The sequence below is a fragment of the Podarcis pityusensis genome (genome assembly GCF_964106645.2).
Source record: "Podarcis pityusensis genome assembly, chromosome: 3".
NCBI lineage: Eukaryota > Metazoa > Chordata > Lepidosauria > Squamata > Lacertidae > Podarcis > Podarcis pityusensis.
In genome coordinates this window covers 38,718,874-38,744,585 of record NC_138026.1, presented here as the reverse complement: position 1 = coordinate 38,744,585, position 25,712 = coordinate 38,718,874, and the positions used below count along the sequence as shown (strand labels likewise).

The 25,712-nt window shown below is 44.2% G+C and overlaps 1 protein-coding gene across 4 annotated transcripts in view; it reads left to right on the top strand.

Annotated features, from left to right (window-relative positions):
• FILIP1 (filamin A interacting protein 1) overlaps window positions 1–25,712 on the top strand; it is a 79,665-nt gene that overhangs the window by 22,426 nt on the left and 31,527 nt on the right. For all 4 annotated transcript variants that reach the window (XM_080997963.1, XM_080997962.1, XM_080997964.1 and 1 more), the window contains one exon: window positions 15,361–15,639. In XM_080997963.1, the coding sequence (XP_080854089.1) occupies window positions 15,367–15,639 (273 nt within the window). In that variant the 5' untranslated portion in view covers window positions 15,361–15,366. Of the gene's footprint in view, window positions 1–15,360; window positions 15,640–25,712 lie in introns of those variants that run through there.

Sequence of the window (25,712 nt, the reverse complement as noted above, 5' to 3'; positions counted from 1 at the left end):
CTTCTGCTCGCCATCAATTTTCATACTTCCTGAATGCTCCAATATATTTCTTGGCTTAAAAAAAATGAATCAAAATGTATATTTGGAGAGAAAGTAACACACACACACATGCAAAATTTAAATGTGTAGATTTCCTTTATCACTTCCTAGTGATTGAGGCTGCAGTCCTATGTTCCCTGGAGAAGTATCCCCAAAGCCATAGGATATTATCAGGGAATCTGAAGGAGATCTGAGTCCCATTCCCAAACCATTGGCCCAACTGACCAAGGGCCAAAAGGGGGGGGGAGGTTCTGGGGGTGTGCTGGTGAGAATAGGCAGCCCATGCACTAGCCACTCAGCCAGATATATGCCGGCATCCTTCAGGGGCCGAGATTCCAGCTGGCTAGCCCCCATCTGGATCATGCCCTTCCAGCCGTGATGAACCCCCAACCTCTGGTGCCATGTAAATCAGCAACTCAGACTTCAAAAGCCTGAGCACGCTATATCAGCAGAACATACTGCACAAACAGGACAGGCATGAGGCTTGTGGAAACATACTAACAAGCTACAGATTTATTAAGCATAAATCAGGACAAAAGAAACATGTCGTCTCACTTTCTTCTCCTCAGAGAGACCGTCAAAAGCAAAGGCTATACACACAACGGAAGTTCCCAGCAAGCTGTGCTGTTATGTAAACAGACATGTGACATGCAACAGTTCCATGTCTGCAACTAAAGGTGGAATGGAATTTTCCAACAATATTTTGCTTTTGAAGCTTTATAGGGGATCATGGGGAGGAGGGACCAAGGCAGCATACAGCCCCCACACCACCTTGCAAAGGAATCTGCTGGACTGCAGATTCTGAAGTGGACAGTGATCCTCTTTAGCCTAGCTCAGGAGTCTGCAACCTTTAAGACAAAAAGAGCCACTTGGACCCGTTTCCGAAGAAAAAAAAACTGGGAGCCGCAAAACCATTGCGACATTTAAAACAAATATAACACTGCATATATTGTTTCTTACCTTAATGCTATATATACAGGATCGTAACGCACGCACCGTCCCCATGCGACGTCACAGCCAGTACAGCGCCCGCCACAGTGGGGAGTGTCGGGGCGCACAATGCGCCTCCTCCCCTCGCTAGTATCCGCCCCGGAGCCGTGGCAAAGGTGTAAAAGAGCCACATGCGGCTCCGGAGCCACGGGTTGCAGACCCCTGGCCTAGCTAAAGGAAACTGCTAGGCCTAAAAGGCTCCCTTTTAAAAAATAATAGCCCATCCCAAGACACTGGGGCCTGCTTCCAAGTAAACATCCATGGGACAGCATTGTGGAATAGCAACTCCAGCTGCTGCTGGTGTGGGTCTAAGACCAAGACTTGTAACAAAGGACTCATATTCCAGGGAGTGGGGAGGGAAGCTGTTAGCCTGTTGTGGTTAAAAATGGCGAAGAATTTTGTGACACCCTAAAGACCAGCAAATGGATTTTACAAGTACTACAGTTCTAAGTCAAATCTTCCTGTTGAATAGTTCACCACTGTCAACTATGTCCAGTCTTTAGACTGCCACACAACTGTTGTTTTTATTTAGAAACAGGGTTCTGGAAGTAGAGAAGTTGGCTTTTAAATAAATTATGCCTCGATTTTGTTCCTTATGAGGTTAGATATCAAGCAGACTCTGAAAACCAAAACGTATTACAAACCACCCAGGAGTTCATTCCCTAGGTACTCACATTATCCGTCTCCTGTACTGTCTCTTTTAAACCATCACATTCAGCTGAAGGCAGATTTTGAGTTATACCTTTAAAGTAATATATGGACTTGGCGGGGGGGAAATGGTGTCTTTTATGAAATATAGCACCGTTTTATTCTGGAACTGGTCGTGCAGGATTGAAGTTTCCTGCTTAAACGTTCCAAAATGAAAATTTTTATTTCATTATCTGTGAAATGCTCTGCTTTCATCCGCGGCCAATATCTTCCTCTTTCTTACAGTGTTGCAAGCCTTCTGGTTTCAGTAAATCTTGAGTTTGGCTTGGATTTTACCATGGCTCTCTCTCTCCCCCACCCCTCCGCTTTTCAATTACCCTTCAACACAGACTTTTTTGAGCGTGCTCTTAGATTACATGTTGATTGTGTTGACTGTAAATGTCAAGTTGTTTTTCAACGTGCTCTTTCCTAGCACTATACAGCTTTCCCCAGCCCCTCCTCTTTCCTTTCCTTTTTTGTTTTGTTTTGTTGCAAGGATGCACAAACAATTCATTTAGAAAGGACATGGGGGAAATGTGTCTTGTGCTATTATAACTGCTACTACCCTGGGTGGCTATCCATTATCCCCAGGGCTATTACTTAAATGGTGACTTCATTTGATATGACCCTGCCACTGTTAAGCAAAGTAACATTCTCTAGAGGTGAACAAACAGTGCAGGTCCTGTTAGCCAGTGCAGAGACAGCTGGCACTGAGTTTGCGATTGGAGTCAATGGACTTGACTCTCGTTATGCTTCCAGGCAGAATGTCTGGAGCCAGTCACCATCCAAGAAAGTTAATCTTGAGGGCTTGTGTACATTCATTTTTAGCACTGCTGTTATTGTATCAAGCCTGGTTGGGTAGCATTAGTGAGACAACTGTTCAGACAAAATGGAGACAGAAGGCTGCCAAAGGGGCTTGCCTTGTTCTTCTCCAGGAAATGTCCGCTCACACTAGATGTGGGCACAGCCCTGAAGGGGTGGAGGGCACCTCCTTAATTATTTTTTTTTAAAAAAGCAAAGAGAAGAAGCCACTTCATGCACTAGAACAGAGAGGCCTCTTGGGGAGAATGCATGCGTTTTCCCTATTAACACTCATCTCTCATTGCATGTTAATGTATATTGTGTATCACGGAGCCTAGGACGTTGCCTTTAGTCCATCTAGCTCAGTATTGTTTACCTTGGCTGGAACATGTGCAGATGAGGGCAACCAAGATGACAAACAGGTCTGGAAACCAAGCCCTATGAGGAACAGTTGAGGGAGCTGGGTGTGTTGAGGAAGAGGTGATTTGGTAGACTTCTTCAAATAACTGAAGATGCCTCACATGGAAGATGGAACCAGCTTGTTTTTTGCTTCTCCAGAGGTTAAGACCTGAACCAATGGATTCAAATGACAAGAAAGGAGCTTCTAAATATTAGGGATAACTTTCTGGTGGTAAGAGCTGCTCAACAGTGGAACGGGCTGCCTCCAAAAGGTGGTTGACTCTTCTTCATTGTGGGTTTCTGAGCAGAGGTTGGATAGCCATCTGTCAGGGATTCTTTTGCTATGATTCCTGCAATGTAGGAGGTTGGACCCTTAGAATCCCTTCTAAGCCTGCAATTCTACTATTCTATGAGGAGCAGTAGCTCGCCAGGGTTTCAGAAGGTGTTGCTGAATCCAAGGCTGCATACATGCTATGCTTAAAGCACATTTAAAGTGCATCCCCCCAAAGAACCCAAATAACCATAGCTCAAATCCCCACAGAGCTACAGTTCCCTGTTACATAGGGATTAGTCTGTTTTTCCGAGCAGCCCTCCAGAATCTGCCTTGTAATTCATAAGTTCACTGGAGGCAAGGTTGCTTGGACTGGATATTCATACAAAATGTGGCTTGGATGTTCATACAGATGTTTGCAGAAGACTCAGCTCATGCCAGAATCAGCGTGGTGGTGAAGTCCTCTTCTGTGAATTAAAATGACCCCATGTTGCAGAAAACATAGTGGATTAGTCACATTCCAAGGAACAGCAATTGTGCCCTGGGGATGCCTGTCTCATACTCATTTGCCCCTTCAGACCAAAAGCACTTCCTACCAGCATGATAAGGCAACCAGCTTTATCAATATCTAGCAAATTGGGGATCTTTAAAGAACATTCCTATCTGAGCAGATAGGGATCCCTTCTTTCACTGACACACTTGACAATTGCTTCAAAAGTAAAGGTAGCTGTGCTGGCCCATAAGGAAAATTCCAAATCCTTATCGGGGAAATACCAAATGTCGGTTTTGCAGTTAGTAATTAACAATATAGCCGAAAGGGTTTGCTTCCAGCTACCTTCCTCCTTTGTTGTTATTGTTTAGTCGTTTAGTCGTGTCCGACTCTTCGTGACTCCATGGACCAGAGCACGCCAGGCACTCCTGTCTTCCACTGCCTCCCACAGTTTGGTCAAAACCTTCCTCCTTAGCTGAGCCCAAATTCATGATATTTCACCTTGGCCCCCAGGCTCAGTTGACCTAGGTGATATGAAAGCTCTGTTTATAGTGGTTGCTGAGTGATCACTGTTTCAGCACATGCAGATTATCACAATGGTTGCATGTGGAATTTGTGAATGCATCCATAATTTACCTTATGTCAGCCTTCCCCGGTCTGGTGCCCTCAGAATGTTTTGGGGTTGTATTCAAAGTAGCACCATGGAGATTGTTTCATCGGGCAAGCATTTCTGCTTCCAGATAGGATGAGATCCCCCCTCTCCTTCTCACAACCCATGTTGTTCTGGGGGTTCTCCCGAACCCCTGGAACAGATTTGGGGAGGATGCAGAGGGTGTGTAGGGGGAGAAGAGGGGGTAAAGTCCCATTACTGCAGTGTGACTCATTGTGCAGGCTTCTGCTAGTGCAGCAAGTTAATCAAATATGGCCCATTGTCTACAACTCCCATGATCCTTGACAATTGGCCATGCTGGCTGGGACCAATGGGAGTTGTAGCCCAAGCCCTCTGAAGGACAGTAGTGTTAGAATTCCTGCTCCATGATTGTAGTCATGGGATTTTTGTCTATCACATGACAGTGCATATTTGACTCCACAAAGTGGGAAATGACGGAGACAGGAAGCTTCCGAACGATCGACCAGGAGGGAGAGAACATGCCAGTCGGGCATGTTTCTCTGCCAGGGTCCTACTCAAGAGTAGGATGAGCGGCTGACAAGTAGGTAGGGGAAGGCCACCCAGCCTTCCAGCTTTGGAACCTTTGGGGTACATTTCATTTGTACAATTGTACAATTAATTGACTTCAGGCACACATCAGTAAAATACTGCTGTAATTAGTTGAGCCGGTAAGAGATGAGTGGGTCTTGAATTTTAAAATATAGACTTTGATAAGCTGCATTACGTATGTGCAATAGGTGACCAGATGGAAAAGGAAAAATGTAAAAACAGAGTATGTGCCAAGGTTTGAACACAGTCCAGAAATTTGCATTGACATTACGCTTCCTACAAGATATGGACATTTGAAACCACAAAATCTGTGAAGGGACTCAAAAAGAGGGAACCTCATAGGAGTTCTTGCTCTCCTGGTAGTTTAAGAAATATAGCAGTTACAAATATAACATCTAATAAACTATGGCTCCATGGACCGATCTTGAGGATCAGTTTCTTTAAGAAGACATTAATACAGAACCATTATGTCAAAATGTGATTAGCACTGATTAGCGTGTTAACCTATTTCAATGTGTCCTAAGAAGGGCTGGAACTCTGCAGCAACTGAATGGCTGAGTTATGAATTAAGAATTCTCTGGCTCATGTCTCACTTCTGCCATGACCTCAGTAAATGGCTTGAGACAAATCACTGTTTCTTATGCTATGTAAACATTCCCAACTTAAAAAGCAGCGAGGTTGTACTTTTATCGCTGCGTTTCAAACCACATTTTCAGGTTGTTGCACACATCAGCAAGGTGTGATGTAGAGTGTTACAAAGGTTGCACGCTACTCCCAACCTCTGCCAAGAGGTATCAAAATTCAGGTGGGGTTCCAGTTGCTCACCCAGGATTATTTTTCTGTTGGGAAATCAAGGCACAGCAGAGGCTTGTGTCTTTTAAGAAATATGGTATATTGTACACATATTTACCCCTGGGTCTACTTTGGAGTTCAGAGCATTGCATCTCAAGAGGGGCTTGTTCCAGCCCTGGATTCCAGCCCTGGATTGTTGAGCCATCCTGACCGCCATATCTGACTCTGCCCCAGCCTGCCAAACTGGTTCCAGCCTCCACAGCAGCTCATGAAGTCCTGCCCGCTTCCTTTCATCTTCCCAAAACCCCCTGCTCCAAGCAACTCCTCCCCATCTGTCTTCTCACCTCCTTCATCCAGACCTCTGGTTTTAAAAAGGACGGCATTTTTCCTGTGTGACATCCCGCCCTCTCCCGTCACCTAGGCAACCTCTTCCTCTCACCTGCAGAGCCTTCTGCCTGGTAGACAGTTTCTATTGATGGCTTAATGAATTATTTCCAGAACCTTTTCTTAAGGACTTCTGTCTCAGGTCCTCACCCTGGCTTGAAAGAGAAGCTTAGCCTGTATTTTTTCACTGGCTTGGGATCTTCCCTTCAATACTCCAGATATTAACTAAATTCTACCATTTATTATTTTCTAACATTCACTAACCCTAGCAGTTATGGGTGCCTTTGCACCCCCCCTCCAAACTCTGTTACCCTAGATCTGTAACAATAAGCTTAGTTTCATCCTCACATCTGCAGTATGCAGATAATACTGACGTGTTACCAGGTTTACTGAGCTACAGTGTGGGATATGCTTGGAACTCTGCTATAGAAATGATAAGTTAAGAAGTAATGTTATGCGATTGGAAATCTGGCTCTCGTTTAGCCATTTCAGTAAGAGCTGTGTGCTGTCGAGAATTTGGCTCTAAAAGTGTTATTCCCACTTCCTGCTTTTTTATCTGTCATACAGAATGCTGATACATTTGTGGTTTGCTTGGGCGTGCTAATAGGGCATATGGTTTTGTAACAACTGCATCCACTTTGTAGCAGGTTCCACTAATGCTTTTCATAATTTAGGAGTATAATTAGTTCTGATAAAACATTATTTAAAAAAAAAAAACAAGACCAAACCATATGCCAGGGAATGAAAGAAACATACCCTTGTTTATAAGATTGAAAACAAACTAGCATGTGTACATGGTGCCTGGATCATTGCGCTGTGTAATGTTTCTTCATTATTTTCATGCCTGGAAGCCAGTTTTGTTTTATCCTTGTTGGTGGCTTATTCATTTCTGAGTACCGTTCGAAGTGCTAGTTCTTATCTTCAAAGCTCCTCATGGTCTACACTAGACTATCTGATGAACTGCCTTCTCCAGTATATACTCTAGCCCACATGGTATGCTGAATATCAGAAGGCCTGTTCTGGGTCTGCCCATAGACTGAAGGGCATGTTTGGTGGTGGCACCTGTGCTGGGGAATGTCCCTTCCTAGGCAGACCCCTATGAATTTGTCAGGAGCAGGTCAGCAATAAACCACACGGAGTAAGTTAACTCTTTATTAGACGTAACAAGGTAGTGCCCGGCCCAAAGAGCGCGGGAGCTCTTCTCGGTAGGTCCTGCCCCTATGAAACAATTGTGGAGACTGAAGGTCTCCACAGCTTTCCACCACTGCCTAAGTCTCCTCCTCCCCCAAGCAATCTGAAACTATGCCGGCATGCCTGTCTTTGCTCCTCCTTCTTCATTCCTCTCCTGGTCCTGGGAGACCAAGGGGGAAGGGGAACTTGTTGTAGCAAGAGGGCAAGACACCCTGGCTTTTTCACCAGCCTGATTCATCCATGCCTGTGGGCCTCCCTCCTCTCCTGCTTCTGCTTCTGGACTTCTCTCTGCCACAAACTCTCCCTGCTCACCAAGTCCTATTACCGCTTCAGCTTCTGACGCCTCCCCCCCCCATTTCCTTCTTCCCTTGGGGGTTCCCCCATTGCTGCCTTCCACCATTCGCAGAATCACAGAATGGTAGAGTTGGAAAGGACCACAAGGACAACCTCCTGCAGTGCAGGAATTTTTTTTACCCAACAAGGACTCGAACCCACATCCCTGAGATTAAGAAGAGTCTCATGCTGTACCATTCCTTTGCATCCACCCAGCCCATGACAGACTTCTTCACTATAAGAGGCCAGATATGCAGTGGTACCTCGGGTTAAGAACTTAATTTGTTCCAGAGGTCCGTTCTTAACCTGAAACTGTTCTTAACCTGAGGTACCACTTTAGCTAATGGGGCCTCCCGCTGCTGCCATGCCGCTGCCATGTGATTACTGTTCTCATCCTGAAGTAAAGTTCTTAACCCAAGGTACTATTTCTGGGTTAGCGGAGTCTGTAACCTGAAGCATCTGTAACCCAAGGTACCACTGTATAATGAAGTCTAGCAATGTTCACTAAAGGCCAACTCAAAGACACCTGGCTTTGCCCTTGTGTTGGTTTGTACTACTACAGCTTTTCAGATAAGGAATTATTTGTTGGAAAGTGCCCCGCATGAATTCAGTCCTTCTCAGTAACCTGAACACTAACTGCAGTTACTAGGAAATATAAGTTTGTGTCCTGTCCACAGATTTATCGCAAGTTTTCTCTAGAAGGTAGGATGTTCTCGTTGTATGATTGGTATCTATTTGGCAGTGTGGGCTCACCCACACTTCTGCTAGACACAGGTCCTAGCCGTTTTCCACTTGCCCTGCTGCTCCCCCCCAGAAAACATGCTCTTTAGCGCTAAATTGGAACAAATAGCAATCCGCAGAAAACCCAATTACTGTTTGCTCCAATTCATCATTAAAGATTGGGTTCTGCTGGGGGAAAGTGGTGGGACAAACAGGTATGGATAAGCCCTATGTCAGGCCTCAAATCCACTGCAGATCCTGAACCCAAAACCTGGCAGACTACTGGAAAGGATTTAGCCATGAGTTTGATCAAACTGTGGGAGGCAGTGGAAGACAGGAGTGCCTGGCGTGCTCTGATCCATGGGGTGACGAAGAGTCGGACATGACTAAACAATCAAACAACAATGCTATTACCAGGCTCTGACCTACGGTAAATAAAAACACGAGAAGGGCCTGTTGCATCAGGTCAACGTCCCATCAGGTCCAGCATCCTGATCTCATGTCTTTGCCTCTGTCTTACCCTTCTCAGCTTAAACAAGTGCCGGTGTAACACTCTATGTATCACTTCTCACAGAGGAATACAGTTATTGCCTGTGGAAGAAGATGGGTCTCTGCAAGAGGTGTTGAACATTACCTTACTGGGGTTGGAGAATTAGAATTAAGTTTCTGCACAAAGTGTGGCAATGATATAATATTTTGATGGGGAAGTTGAAGGATAGGGCATTGGAGCCAGAAATTAGAGCCAACAGCTGTGTATATTACCAGCATGTTGTGCTGACCACATAAGGTGACATCAGCAAGTTCTTGCCATATTGAACCAAGACAAGACATTACTGTGGGAAGAGTAATGACCATTAAAAGCTGTTTGAGAGTACAGTGAACAAATGCATGGCACACAGAGTCAGTTTCCTACTGACAATAGAAAAAATGGCAAATGTTTCCTAATACTGAGGATTAGCCATTTCAAGAGCAAAGGAAGCCTTTTGTAGGCAAGCTAATCTATCTGGTAACTTGCCAGATACATTCCTGCTGCTATCGCCCTTCTTTGCTGACGATGAAGCAAATTTTGGAGCAAGATACAGTTTGTTCATTTGAAGCTAAACTTCAGGAGCTGTGCTCACAGATGAATGTGATGACATAAAGGAGAGAAAAACTAAGAAACATCTTAGATATACGGAGCTACGTTAAAGTGGCTTTCCTGTTGTTCTGCTCCATGCCTCTCTAGTAGAGTGTGGAAACTTGAATTATCAGGATAGCCCTAACCATGTCTGTCATTCATTCCTGCATCAGTGACCAAATGGTTGTCAGTTAAGCTGATTGCATGTGACTTGAACATTCCTTGCCAGGCAGGAATTGTGCTTTTCAGTGGGTACCATGCTGCCATGATACTGTAAGACTCAGCCTGGAAAATGTTGGACTAAGACCAGAGAGTCCAGCGTTCACTCCGTGGGTAACCTTGGACAAGTCAGTCTCTCAGCCTAACCTACCTCACAGGGTTGTTGTGAGGATAAAATGGGGAGGAGGAGAACCACGAGCTCCTTGGCGGAAAGATGGGATATACAGTGGTACCTCGGGTTAAGAACTTAATTCGTTTCAGAGGTCCGTTTGTAACCTGAAACTGTTCTTAACCTGAGGTACCACTTTAGCTAATGGGGTCTCGCGCCACCGCCACACAATTTCTGTTCTCATCCTGAGGTAAAATTTTTAACCCAAGGTACTATTTCTGGGTTAGTGGAGTCTGTAACCTGAAGTGTCTATAACCCGAGGTACCACTGTAAATGTAACAATCAGTACTATTTTTCTAGAAAAATAGGTGCCGGGACTCATCATGAACTTGTTCCCTTATAATGGCAATGGTGCTCACTTGAGAGTTGCTAGAACTGAATTTCAGAGAGCTTCAGCTGGAAAAAAAAAGCCCTGGTAACAATAAAATTTTAAAAATAAGACTTCAGCCTCTGTTGATCTGTAGGAAAAATGTGCTAACACTGGTGAATTGGTACAGATTTTTTCATCTGATCAATTTCATCTGAAATCAATTTCAGCTATGGACACTTCAACTTCTCTCATATGAGCATATTTGCATTCTATTAAAGCAGTAGAATTGGTAGCTATTTCAATGTCAATGAAAACAGGAGATGGGAACAAGGGGTTATTACTTACACCACTGTTAGGTTAAGCCAATTCGTAGAAATGAGGTGTTAGTCAAAGCCAGCTTGTCTAACTGACATGTGCCTCTCCACTGGTTTCCTATCTATATGTAATTCCGACCAGCCTCTTTATCTGATTCTACAAGTATTACTGATGCCACAGCATTATCTGATTTGGCCTGTTTTCCCAAGAGCTCTGATGAGTATATATCTTACACTAGATGAAAGAAAACAAGATTAGGTTGATCCTCTTCTGACATCCTCCGTGTCAGCAAATTCCATGGAAAGATTTCTTTCTGATCTCCGCAAAACCAATGTAGAAGTCATGTAATTAAAAGCACACATGTTGATAATTATTGAAAATTGAAGCACTGTTTCCCAGAACAACAAAGGTTTAAGTAAATAACCAGAACACTCATGTACCTACCACATAAAATGAGACAAAAATTCACTGCCTTGAAGAGTTACGCAATGTTTTCTTCATACTGTTGAAAACAACGTAAACACTAACTTTTTAATTTTCCCCTTTACTTTTAACATCTTGGATGTACGATATATATCCAATTTTACATATGAGAGTGGCTTTTGGTGGTTTGTGCATATTGTATGCAAAAGGCATGCAAAAGGATCCTGAGGTAGTGTGGTAGTGGTAAAATTATTATTGCCAGGCTCATTCAGTCATGAATTTGCAGCATTTACCAAATGAGATGCTTTAAAGCAATGTAGTTATTTGGCTGCTTAAAAAAAAGTGCGAACTGCTTACTGTTAATAATGCTGGTTGGGTATATGTTTTGTTCTGGAACAACTTTTATTAGCCACATCAATGAAGAAACCAGGTTTTGTTTGTCCTGTTCTGTTTTCATGCTTGGAACACCATGAAATCAGTGTTCTTGTAATATTTCCCCTCGCCCCCTTTTTGCATCTAATCTCTCCTGGTTCCACTTTACTGGAATTCTGCACAGATTTCCTTGTGGGGGGATGAAGAATTTGAAGCAGTGCAAGTCAAAAATCCATCCTGTGTGCCAAACCAGCAAATTCCATTTGTTTATTTCTCATACTTCTTTCATTTCACTCGTATGCAAATATCTAAAATAGCAAGTTTGCTATGTTGTTTTCCCTCTCATCTTTTGTTACCAAGTTAGCACAATCTACCATAATTTTTGAACTCTCAATTAAATAATGTGGAACAGAGATGGGAAGATTTCAGGCTTGTAGGATCTACTTTGCTTTTCTACTAGGAACCCTGTGGTACATGTATTTAGGAGAGTGTGTGTACTTAACACATGACTCTAAAACATGATTATGAGAGGTGAAAACTTTCCCAGAGAAGCAGTCAAGCATCATCCTATTGTGTGCCTAAACAGGTTGTTCACATCACACCAATTTATTTGGGACAATCAATAGAGCATCCATTTATAACAAAATAAAACAAAAAGAATCATAAGTCATATGTTGGCTAATATGGTGCAGCATAAACATAAAATCACAGGTGCATTTAAACACACAACTTAACACATTTATACTCCCAGTCTAAAGAAATCAGAGATGCTAATCTCCAATATAAATAAAGCAGTGGAATTATGAAATTCCTAGAAAACAGAGAAAGATCGCAAAGTGCAATCTCCTGTGCTTGGAGAGACTGCTGAAGCTTTTGATTATGATATGCATGTGAAATAGCATGCATGGAAGTGCAAAAGTATTTGCCTGAGTATGTGCAAACCAGACAAAAGTCAGGTCAAGCGTTCGCCCATTACACCCCAAATACCACTGTTCAGAGCCAGGTGCACTCTAGTGGCTCTGGAGGGTGGACCTCCTTGTAGGATTAAGAGACAGGCTGCCTCTGAGCGCATGCTCAGTTCAGGAATTGGGCCCAGTTACAAAATGAAGCTCAAAGACATTCATTACATAAACCCACTCCTGGTTTTATCCCCAAGCTTTTTTGTGTTAGAGCATTCATTCTGTTGTAGTCAACGGAATAGAGCTATTGGTCATGTTGGGAGCGTGTGGTGCCCATAACAATTTCTCCTGTTTGCAAATGTGCCATCAGGCCCAAGCAAGTTGGCAATCTTTGTACTAGGAGATCCTGCTCAGCCTTCCCCCAAGAACTGCTCACCAATAAAAATGTACTGCTCATCAATAAAAAGCATGTTCTACAATCATTAAGTAATTGGCCGACCCACCCTTAAACTATGTGAAATCTCCAAATAGGTTATTATGTGATGTTCATGTCACTTACTGATGGGGTGGAGTGAGATCCCACAAAACATCTGAGTCACCATGAGAGCCAAGTACTTTTTCCTGAAAAGGAAGTAGGCTGAAATGCTCATGACCCATTACAGTTCAGTAGCAAATTGAATTGGCCTGAAAGGAAACATTGGCCAATGTTTATTTTTCCACCACAATCCTGAGACACCAAGTGTTTCCTAAACCCCACAGGTATTGTTCACGTTCATAATAGATATTTATTTTTAGAGTGGGGGCACAGATCTTCTAAGAGAGAAAAATGCCACTGGTTGAGTGAGGATATTCTGCTTAGGTATTCAAGAGCCTAGGAGCCAGTGGGTTGGATTTCAGTGGGACCAACTTAGTCTGAACCCATAAACCTTCATATGATCATTTCCCTAATGGAAATAAGGCTACAAAGAAGAACTCTGTGCTTGATTTTTCTTCTTCAACTGGGGCAAATAAAATGGTGAAGCAGCTACAGAGCTTAAGGATGGCAATGGAGAAGGAACCAGGGTATTGGAAACTACAATAGTACATGGTAAGCTGCCTTATCGCAAGTTAGACCTTGGTCCATGCAGGCTATCTCAGTATTGTGTATAATAAATGGCCACAAACTAGTTTCAGGTGAGGTCTTTTTTAGCTGCCTCTGGAGATGCAGGGTGGGGATTGATCCAGAACCTTCTGCATGCAAAGCATCTGTTCTGCCACTGAGTTAAAGCCCTTCCAGCAATAATGCTTCACAGTTGCATGGCACATACTGAGAGCTCAAAGTGCTACACACATGCTTTATATCCGTAATCCTTATTCAAACAGCTCTGTTAGGAAAGACAACAGCATTAGCCTTGTATTGCAGATGTGAGGCTCAGAATGGAGAAAGAGTGGTTTTCTGTGGCTCACAGCTACTTCTACTGGGGAAAGCTTACTGAATTCATTGAAACTACAGCACTGTGATAATGATGGAAATTTGAGAAGTAATAAGACCTATGTTTAGGAGACAAGCATAGCACTGGCTAACTGCAAGCCCTTCTCTGCTCTGTTGTTGTTTAGTCATTTAGTCGTGTCCGACTCTTCGTGACCCCATGGACCAGAGCGCGCCAGGCACTCCTGTCTTCCACTGCCTCCCGCAGTTTGGTCAGACTCATGCTGGTAGCTTCAAGAACACTGTCCAACCATCTCGTCCTCTGTCGTCCCCTTCTCCTTGTGCCCTCAATCTTTCCCAACATCAGGGTCTTTTACAGGGAGTCTTCTCTTCTCATGAGGTGGCCAAAGTATTGGAGCCTCAGCTTCACGATCTGTCCTTCCAGTGAGCACTCAGGGCTGATTTCCTTCAGAATGGATAAGTCTGATCTTCTTGCAGTCCATGGGATTCTCAAGAGTCTCCTCCAGCACCATAATTCAAAAGCATCAATTCTTCGGCGATCAGCCTTCTTTATGGTCCAGCTCTCACTTCCATACATCACATCTCTGCTCTGTAGTTTCCCCCAAACAGATTTGTTAAAGTGCCTTAGGATTTACAATGACACTATTAATCTGGCCTTATTAAATTCCTCATGGAGACTAGATGGTCAGTTGCACATGTTGTCCTGTGTATGGTTGACAAGTCAGATAAGACTGCAAGCATCAAACTGAACATTAAATTCAGAGGAAGAGGTTATTAAGAGAAGATCAAAATAATATTATTTTCACTATGCATTTGCATGTTTTTGGTCTTCATAATCACTGTAATTAGATTAAGTGCCTAATTAATATTACAGACAGAGGGTTTTTTTTCCCCTTGCGAAAAACGTTGCAAGAACAGAGACAGAAGAGGATAACATGGTGAGATTTTAAGCCACAGAGGATAATGGTCTTTACTGATTAGTTCAAGAGAGGAGCTTCTACATCTTACAATAGTTTAGGAGAGGCTGAGAGGTGCAGTTGGAGAGAAACTGGTAATGATTAGGTGGATGAAAGCCTTTTCTGAGGGCAGGAAAGCTACATAGGAAAATGGAAATTATGAAGGGAGGGAAGGAGAGAAATATGAAATTGTGACAAATGTTGCATGTGAGAATTAAAGCCAGAAATTGAAAATATTTGTATGGACAAAAATATAAAATATTCTGCAGTGGGAAACTTGGGGGGAAGCTACAGTTTTGTATGGTCTTGCCAAGTCCTTTTAGTGACTAAGGAACTTGTTGAAGAGCTAAGCATTTTAATTGTTGCTAAAACTGAATATGGCCCTGTTATTGGAGGCTGCAATCTGGTACCAACTTACCTGGGAGGAAGTTACACCAAACTTAATGGGGCTTACATCTGAGGACTTAGGACTGCAGCAATAGTTTTGCCATCTTCCTCCTTCACTTTTAAAATGGTTGCTTCTCATAAAGTTTGGCAAAGTTCTGTTTCATTGTGTATGGCTGACTGACAACTGCAGTGAACCTGCCTGGATGCTTAAATGAGATATCAAAGTACTTTCTGCAGTATTTCATTGAAAAAGGTGTTGTTTATAATTATTATGAAAGTATCTTACTTAAAAAAAAAAAAAAGAATAATACATTGTTACTGGTTTGGAAGTTCCTGTGCAGATGGTGTAAAAATAAACAAACATTTTCCCACATGTTTTCAAATTTTCAAATAAAACTAAAAGTCCTAGCATTCAATTTTATTTTATTTTTGGTTTTGTTTTATCCAGGTCAGGATGAGATCCCGAAATCAAGGTGGAGAAAGCTCATCCAACGGGCATTTCTCCAAGTCAAAGCCCATTATAAGCAACACAGAAAACCAAAACCTTCCGGAAGATGCAAAGAAAAAGAACAAATCTAACCGGAAAGAAGATGAAGGCTCAGACTCCAGCAAGGTCAAGCAGCACAGCAGACTGCCAGGTCCTAGTGAGCGGAAAAGCAAGAAATCAATAGATCTTTCTAAAGAGGATCTGATTCGTCTCCTTAGTATAATGGAAGGAGAACTGCAGGTATATCAGAAATTCTCTGCCCCTCTATTTTTTTGAAATATTTTTTGCTTCTATGCTATAGAAAACATTTGTGCCTTGACATATATAACACAGAGTTCGTGTGTACATGTGCCATATAACCCAACCATTTTGAAGACATATGTCTGGGCTCCTTTGGTAGGAAGGCCTTATAAAAAATTAATAATGAATGAATGAATGATCTTAGGGAGAACACTTAGACTCTCCTTCAAAGGCATAAAGTCCCAGTTGACTTGGAAGAAAGGAGAAGCTGAGTCTCCTCTCTGAGGTCAAGAAAGATTGAAGGCCAAACTACATCCCTGTGATCTCTGTAAAGGAAATGAGAGCCCAGTTAGTCAGAATCTAAGTCTGTATGACTCCATCTGTCTCATAACAGCATCCAAAAATCACTAATTAGGAAAGAAAGAAAAAATCCCATTGTACAAGACAGCATCACACAAACAGAACAGGGAAGCCTTTTGCCAGAAAATACACAGAAACATATAATACTTCTCCGCCCAACAAAAGCAGTACTGAAACTCAGCACCTATTATACCAGCATTTGTTGATATTCTCAGGGGGAAGGAGCTATTGAAATGAATAGACTGAATGATCCACAGGGTGGTTGTGTGTTTGTTTTAAAGAAACTATTGCCCCCCAAACCTCCCCCCCCCCATGATGACTCCATGATGTCAAATCAATGGATAGAGTGGCCCAGATGATAATAAGCAAAAGGTGAAGAGTCTGGCAGGACTGCCCAGCTATTGCAGTGACCTAATACAGTGGTACCTCGGGTTACAAACCTCGTTCCGGAGGTCCGTTCTTAACCTGAAACCATTCTTAACCTGAGGTACCAGTTTAGCTAATGGGGCCTCCTGCTGCCACTGCACCACCAGCAAGCAATTTCTGTTCTCATCCTGAGGTAAAGTTCTCTTAACCAAGGTACTACTTCCAGGTTAGCGGAGTCTGTAACCCGAAGTGTTTATAACCCGAAGCGTTTGTAACCCAAGGTACCACTGTACATTGTAGCATGTTATATATGCTTTTCTTTTCCTTTGCTGTATGCACTCAACTCCTTGCTCGGTGTTTTGAATTATGGAGCTTTAACCATAGTCTTTTCTCTCTGGGTCTTCCTATACGAAGAGCCAACGGCTGACTAGCCCTGCAGCTGTTTTTAGTGTTACACTAATGCCAGGCATCTGCAAACGAATCTTTATACATTTTGCAGTGATGAAACAGGGAGGGGCTAGCTTTGCTATCAGAGTTTATCCTGTTGTGGAAGAAGGCAGCTGGATTTTTATAACGTGGTTGAAAAATTCACTGAAATGTTTGACAGACTGGGTGAGGGGAGGTAGGAGGCAGGAAGAAGCACCACCTGACCAAAATACACAAGGAAAGGACCTTTCAAACACATGAGGCATGAGATAGGAGAGGAACCTCCTGCTAACAACACAAGCGCCACCCAGATACCTCTTCAGATATCATAGGGCTCCAATTCCCATCAGCCCCAGCCAGCACAACCAATAGCAGTCCAGCAGCATCTGGTTGAACTAGCTACCTCATTCCCCTTCCAAAATAAACAAAACCAGGCTAATCGACAGCAGGGATTTTTCTTTGCTAGCAGCTACAAATGGAAGGATAGTTTTGCATTAAACAGCCATCATGTCACAACAGAAGCACTTGCTAGGGCAATGCACACGATGTGACTGATTTAGTCATAAGCAGGGGTGCCTGGTAAGGGGGGTAGGGGACAGCCCCCCAAATATTTTAAATGAAGTGGCCAGGCCTCTTCAAAGTTCTGTGGTGGTTTCTCGCAGCCCTACCTGGTAATGCCAGCGATTTAACGCTATTCCATTGGCCTATGGCCCTTTCCTACGGTATAATCGCTATGCCATAGTGGAGCACCTCTGCTTCCTTTGCTGTGTGAGGGAACGCGTGTCTGTGTGTGTGTGTGCTCAGAATAAAGGAAATCTGACACAATAATGCCATTCATCACATACCTCTGTGTTCTTGCATTGCCTATCAATAGATATCAATAGATTATCAATAGGCTGGGATCTCTTGGTCTTCTTTTCAGGTGCAGGCCACACGGCTTTTGCAAAATATATGCCTTCTTAATGAGAACAAATGCAAAACAGCCAACTTCAAAAGGATTTGCCTTTCTAGTTTTGTGTGTATCTGGTTTAAAGGCTCCACCTGTTGGCCAGCTCAAATGGAACAAGTGCTGTACATCAAAGTACTGCTGTTCCTGTCTTTTGCTCAGTAGGCATTTAACTTGATTTTCTTTTTTTAAAAATAACAATTGACATCTTTAAAAATGCCATTAGATTCTTGCCAAACAAGTGTGTTGTTGGGCATATTCCCATCAGATATCAACACTTTGCAAAGAACTTTGCAAATTAAATATGTGGCAATAAAAAATGAGGGACAATTTGCATTCTTAGTTATGATACTGCCACCAAAATTATGTGGGAACTAAATTAAGTCCAAAACCCATTTTACTGACGCATCTGTTTACCACAAAATAGATACTTGTGCTGCTCTTCTTAAGTGATCAGTCAGGGCTTTACAATAGCTCAGGCATAGGAAACCTGTAAGCCTCTGGATGTTCTTGAACTCCCAATTCCTGTCAGCCCCAACTAGCATGGGCAATAATCCGGAATAATGGGACCTGTAAATTAACAACATCTGGAGGACCACAATTTGCCATTCCTGCTGTAGATGAAACTAGGCCTGGATGGTGTGGAGGGGAGAGATTTTACAAAGGGGAAGGCTCCCCCACTGAGAAGGCTCTCTCACATGACACCACCATGCGAGCAGCAAGCCTCAGCCAGAGGTTGTAGAGCCAAGAAAGCACAGCCAGTTTTATGGGGAGCTAGGCCTTGAAGTGGGCTTCACTACGCTATGACTTGTGAACGTTCCTTGCACATATAAACAGTGGAATAACTCAGTTGGTAGAGCATGAGACTCTTAATATCAGGGTCATGGGTTTGAGCCCCACGTTGGGCAAAAGAGTTCTGTGTTGCAGGGGGTCGGGCTAGATGACCCTCGTGGTCTCTTCCAACTCTACAATTCTATGTTTCAAAATACAACAGGCCCAATCCTTTCGTGGTTACTACTTTTTTGCAACTCAGTATGACCTCTTGGTACTTGTACACTATTTGTGTCTTCTACTCTGGTATCTGTATCCAAGCAAGACATGGACCACCCAAAGCTTGCCTATTTTCCTGTCTCCTGTGTGTGTTTATTCAGTGATTCATTTAGGTAACACTGGCTTGGATCCAAGGAAGCATTTGAGAGAGTGGATGGCGCTTTCACTTGCACAAAGGGGTGGTGGTCTTGGATTTCTGCCGTTTCCTCCACACAGCTGCAGCCCCCAGGCCACATCAAATGCTATTCTGGAGTATGCCCCTGACTCTCAAGAGAAGCTTCTTTTTCGGGTGGCGGGGAGGGGATGAGGCTGCAGGAAAGCCTCTTTCCATGAGCAGAGCAGAACTCACAGTTCCCAGGCTCTACACCTCTCTGTGAGAAATTTGATTCTTAATCTAAGGGGAAAGCTAGACCTGACTATGCTAGATGTGATCAGTTTGACAAGGCACGTCTGTGATTTTTGGTTAGCAAAAATGTAAGCAGGGATGGTGAATCTGTCAATATCAGTTTCTCTCAGTTTCTCAGTCTGAAGTTCCATTATCCACCTCTTTTTATTTTAATGTCTTTGTGAAAATTCACCAGCATTTTAGCACAAATTCCTCCTTATAAACACATTTGCATTCAGTTTCCCCAATACACATTTTTTTGCAATGCATTTTTGTATCTTATTTTCAGTAATATGTGATTTTTTAAAAATGCATACTTTACCCCCAGTACATGCTTTTTTGAGCATGCCTTGGCTGCAGAAATGTATTGCAAAATTCAGAGATGTGCAAATTTTGAAAGGAGGGTTGCATTATGGTTCCCATGTGGTTTTGGGAAGTATGAGTTAGGTAGCTTCACCTTTCAGTGAGAGATGAATCGATTTTTTCCACCATCCCAACACAAGGGGCCCTGAGGTGAAATGCGACCAGAGTGTGGAGGAGGGGGGGAGGTTATCCCTTTGCCCCTGCTGCAGTCCTGGTTGGAATCAACACACACACTTGCAGGTCACAAAGGGAGGAAAGCTTCTGGTGCCAATGGGAGCTTTTCTCCCATTGCAAATTTATTTTGTTTAAAGCATTTCCAAACCACTTAATATTTCAAAATTTCTAAATAGTAAGTTCTATGTACAATATAAAAATGATGCCTTTTAAAACTAAAGTACAGCTTAACACCAAGGAAACAGTGTAACAGCATATAACAGCAACTAAAACAGAAATTCAGGGGATTCATACATTTAAATCAGTTGCTCAGAAGGGAAGGTGGCCCTCAAGCTGCGTAATCTTCCCCATCCTTGCTCTATCCACACCTCCTGAACTTCACAGCTGCAGTAGTTGTTTCCCCACCCAGTTTTCCATGTTCACCGTTGGAATTGTGCCCTCCCCCCAACCCAATGGGATGGCAAAGAAGCTGCACTGCTGCAGGACACTGGATCATCTGAAGGACAAAACAGGCAATATATTAAGCTTTCAATGTGTAGTGTTTTTCTTCTTTTAACAATGCCAGTTCCCTGGGATTGGAAACTGACGATTATAGGATTGCCCCAGAGCCTTGTTCTTCTTCTTTCTTTGGTCTTGGTCAAATGGCTGCAGGCTTTACTCAGCATCATAACACAGTTACTCGACTTGAGCACAACCAACAGATGCCCATGGGCGTCCTTTCGTTTTCCTGAGAGCCTCCAGCAATCGCTGGAGAAGAGAATAACACTGCTCTGGTTCCCCTCAGCAACTCCAGCCACTGATAAACCTGATGGACACAATATCTGCAGATGGCTAAATTTGGCCATGAGAGCATTTATAATAACCGGCGAGGGCAAACCGCGAGTCAGCTGGTTTGTCCATTGTGATGCCTTAATTCCTGAAGCATGTAAGACATATCGCAACACACTTTGATCTGTGTACATAATCTACATTGACCTTTCGATTTTGCTTCTTGTAATGCCAAGGATCACGGAACCGTAGGCTTGCGACTAACCTTCCCCTTTGGTGTGATAATAGAGAACAAGGCTCCTTTTCAGTGTCAACAAAACAAGAAATGATATCTTTCAGCCCTTAAAAAGTCTGACAACATCAAGCAGTGTATATAGTTAATTCCTGGTCATGGGAATTTGCTGTCCCCAGGCCAGACTACAGATAATGAATTATGTCAGTGAAAAGGCTCTGGTGGCCGGTTCTTTTCACAGAAAAAGTGACATCATCTGTGCAGCTCTCTGGCAATAAAGCCGAACCAAAAGCTATATGGCAGGAAATAACAGACAGATGTCTTCCAGGGTGCATTTGATCTGTTTCAAAGCCTGATGTAAGAAGTAACAAAGTGGGGCTCTGCTGCAGCGCCGCAGTTCTCGCCTCCTCATTTTGTCTTCTGAACATTTGGAGGCAAAGCCCCCAGCCCCATTGGAAGTGCAGTTTATATATATAGTTGCATGCACATGCGCACACACACACACACACACACACAGAGAGAGAGAGAGAGAATAATATAATAGGCTCACTGGTTTAGATCAGAGGTCTGTCTGGCCCAATATCCTGCCTTTGACATCAGACTTTACTAGTTGCTTGAGGGTGTGTGCAAGCCAGCACAGCATTATTATGTAACAGAGTTACTCCATTCATTGAATTGGTATAACTGGTACTTCACTGGGCTATTCATTTGTCTCTCCTGAATAAGCAACAGGGATGTTGTTGTGTTGCTGATACATGGGAAAAAGTTTTAACTGTATATTTTATCTTTTAAAAAGACATCTAAGTAGTGGGGTGTGCCTGGTGCTGCCTGGGAATCTGTAGAAACTATTTTTTTTTAAATGGATTGTGTAATTCGTGAGTTTGGATATGTCACACCAAAAACCGGGCAAAGTCACAACACAGTTAGGTCCTCCATCTTGATTAAAAATGGTGCCCAGCACCCAAACTTTGATGAAGACTATGACCCCTGCACCTCGTGAACCCTCATGCTGAGTTTGGTGACAATATCTTGAGAGGCGCCCAACAAATGGACAAAGTCACATTTTTGTCCACTATCTTGATTCAAAATGGCACCCAGAAACCAAACAGTGACAAAGCCTGCCACCCCCACCTCAGAAACCTTGATGCCAAACTTGGCATTGTCATCTCGAGAGGTGGGTGGACAGACAAGCAAACCACTTTCCAAATATATAGTACAGTACTTAACCCGAGGTACCACTGTAGATGCAAGTGGAGAACCTCAAGCCTAGGGGCTGAATGTGAGCCTCGAGACCTCTTCATCTGCCCCTTGAAACTCTCCCCGGGTCACATCCCTCACAGGCCTTGCTCCATACCCAGAATTGGCTGTCCTTGAGGCCTTATAATGCCTCATGACTAGATGGAGGATGGAAAGCGGCCTTTGTGAGTGTGTGTGGAAACTCACATACTGTAGAAAAGGAACATTTGCATGTTTTTCTCTGCCTGCATTTGCTGCTGGCAGACTCCAGAAAGTTGCTCAGAAGCAAATACAGCCCTCAGGTTGAAAAAGGTTTCCTACCCCTGTATTGCATCAGGGCCGGGTCAAAATTTGAGGGGTGCCTGGGCAAAGCATCATCTAGTGGGCCTTCTGTTGTGTTGATGGGCTCCTTGGATTTTCTTGGTGGCGGCAGCACTCCAAAGGTGGAAGCTGCCACTTAAATTTCCCACAAAGCCCTGGGATACCCAATATATTGTCATTTCAGTGTATTGTGAGAAATTAAAATGGAGACTCATGGTCCCAGTTTCCCATTGTGAAGTGTCTAGGACAGGTTTTATTGGTGGACGACCCTGTGGGGAGTCCAGAGGCTCTAGCAGCTGCCCCAGGATGCTGATGCCGAGCCTGTATTGCATGTAGATATGTTGTCAACATGGATGATGAACATCTGAAAGACACATGCCATACTAGCCTAAATTGCCAGAAACTGAAGAGAACTTTTCTTTTGGCTGTGAGAGATAACGTTTGCAGCTGCCTGAGAACAGGCACTTGAAATCCTTTAGAGGGCTACCTTGTGAGTTTTTATTTACGTTCTTTGTCAGGCCCAGTGCACAGAGTCCTTTAAAATTTAGAAAATGTACCACTGGTATGACCACAACACTGAATTGGGGATCCATGACCTTATCTTATTTCTGATCCTAGTACGCAGCAGCTGTTGCACTATTAATAAACTGAATGAGGACTACAGAGTGCTCATGTCCAGAGTTTGACAGTTACGGGTGTAGCATAATCAGAAGAAAAAGTCTGGACTTAGTAAACTTTGATCCCCTGTTTCATGGTGCCTGTAGTCATGTACCCCAAGCTGTGCACCATAAAGGCTCGAAGAGCCATCTTGGGAAGTTAATAATATCCAATAAATCTTGAATGATTTCATGAAGAACTTTATTTATGAGTGGTGCTATTTGTCTTTAGCATTGCTAGGCTTCTTCCATGTGCAATGGTCATTATATAATTGAAGTAACAGATCTCTTTTAACAGCAGAGTTCAATTATTATCTTACACAGCTCATCAGTCAGCTAGGAAACAAAGTTGTTGGTGGCTAAAAGGCAATGATGCTTTTAAGCAAAGAAACAGTTGGGCTTCATGACCATCTTATACTGAACCTAAAATTAACTAGCTAATGGACTGTTGCTTCCACCCAGGGAATGCTCAGATTGCTAATGGTTAAACAATTATGTATGTGTTGCAAATCAGTACTTTTAACCCAAATAATTACTACAACAGCATCCTATGCAAAGCAGGTATGCCAGAGCTTTGAAGACAACATGCTAGGGACTAGGAATGCCCCAGAAGTATTTGCTTTCCTGGATCAGACCAGAGGCCCATCTAATCCAACATTCTCTTTCTAACAACAATCAGTAGACCTTTTCTGGAAGCCCAGCATGCCCAGGTTCTTTCAACTAGACTACTATCATGTGTTCAGTGTGGGGCTGCTCTTGAAAGCTGTTTGGAAGGCACAATTACCGTATTTTTCGCCCTATTGGATGCACTTTTTCCCCTCCAAAAATGAAGGGGAAATGTGTGTGCGTCCTATGGGGCGAATACAGGCTTTCGCTGAAGCCTGGAGAGCGAGAGGGGTCGGTGCGCACCGACCCCTCTCGCTCTCCAGGCTTCAGGAAGCTATCCGCAAGCCTTGCACGCCCGGTGGGAGTTCCCGTGGGCTCACAAGCTTGCGGGCAGCAGCCTGCAGCCCGAAACCTGGGGAGCACAGCGGAGTGCACCCCGGGGCAATCCGGAGGCAGTGGTAGGTGAAGCGCGGGGCTTGCGGCGCACGACTGGAGGAGGCGGCTCCCTTATCCGCTGCCACCGGGCTGAGCTCCACGCTGGCTAGCTCTCAGGCTGGTGCTTTGCGCCCAAGCGGGAGAAGGCGCACCTCTTGAGGCTGGGAGAGTGGAGCGCGCCAAGGGAGCGCGGGCCCGGCGCGCGTTGTGGGGGGAAAAGCACGCATTGGGTATGGGTCTTTACACAGAGGAAGGAGGGTGTCTTGGTGTCTGTGCCTCTGGAGAAATGGGGGCTGGAGGGCTCGGAGCTCGGGCGCAGGCAGACCTGCAGTCCCCAGGGATCTCTCCTGCCTCGATCGCAGCCTGGCGGAGAGAGAGATCAGGGAGGGGAAGCCGGACGGACCCTGGAGACAACTGGACAGGCGACCATGGGAGGCCCCGCCGCTCTGATCATGCGCCCTTGGCGGGGATGGGTGGACATTGGCTGCCCCTCCGACGCCCCTCCCCTTGATCTGGGGATCTTTCGAGGAGGTCTTTGTAGAGGGAGAAGATCCCCATCTTTTTCCAGGAGGCAGCTCCCTTTTGTTTTCATGTGTGTGTGTATGTATTGGGCTTTAGGAACGCGGGCTTTTCTCCTCGCTTGCGGGACGGGTGAAATACAAGGGCTGGCGGCGCATCACAGAGCATTGACAGCCACAGATCGCCCGCAACCATTTCCAAGGAGGAGGGAATGGGAGGGGCTCATCGCCCTGGAATTATTCCCTCCCCTTCCACATGTGCTGCCTCCCCCACCCCGCCAAGCCCCCGAATAACAAGCGTGGGATATCCTCTGTTGTTCTTTCCCCCTCTTCTGCATCCAAGTGGTGGAACAGGAAAGATCTATCTTGTTCTCTTTTTTTGCTATCCTTGCTGGAGGCTTTCTCTCACGCGAGTACAAGAGCACACCCCGCCGGGCTCCCAAGGCTTGCGGACAGCAGCCTGCAGCTCCGCAGCGCACCCCAGGCTTCGGGCAGATGTCCGCAAGCCTGTTCTGGGGTCGGGGGAAGCTTGGGCTTCCCCCGCCCCAGCCCCAGCCCCGCGGCTGGGGGGGAAAAATAATTTTTTTCCTTTATTTCCCCCCCCCCAAAAAAAACTAGGTGCGCCCTATGGGCCGGTGCGCCCTATAGGGCGAAAAATACAGTAGTTCAGAATTCAGCAGCTGGATAAATAGCTACAAGGAGTATATAATTTCAGTTCTTTATGAGCTCTACTGGTTGCTGATCTCCCCTAGGCTTCCTCTTTCTCTGGGGCCTTCTGAGGCTTAAAAGACATCAGCCTGAGTCTGGAGGCTTGAAACATCTTCCAAGCCCCACCCTTCCTTAGCTGAAACCAATCCTGGCTGACAGGGCTACTCATGAGTAAGCCATGAGTTTAACAGCTTCTTCCCCACAGCATGGCAAAACGATGATAGCCATTCCTTGTTGCTTGTTCCCAGCTTCTGCTTTTCTGAGGTAAACTGCATCCAAACATGGAGGTTTCATACAGCTATTATGGCAGTCAGTAGATATCTCCACTACAGATATGTTAAATCCCATTTTTCAAAGCCTTGAAGCTGGCATCAGTGATCAGCCCTTGGGTCTGCAGGCTTTTCAGATGAGGAGCAAGAATTGGGGGGGGGGGTGTCTCATTGTATGGGGTCTCCTGTGTAAACTGCTTAGAGACTGCTGTCATTAAGCTTTATACAAATTGTTGAAATAAAATGAATGAATG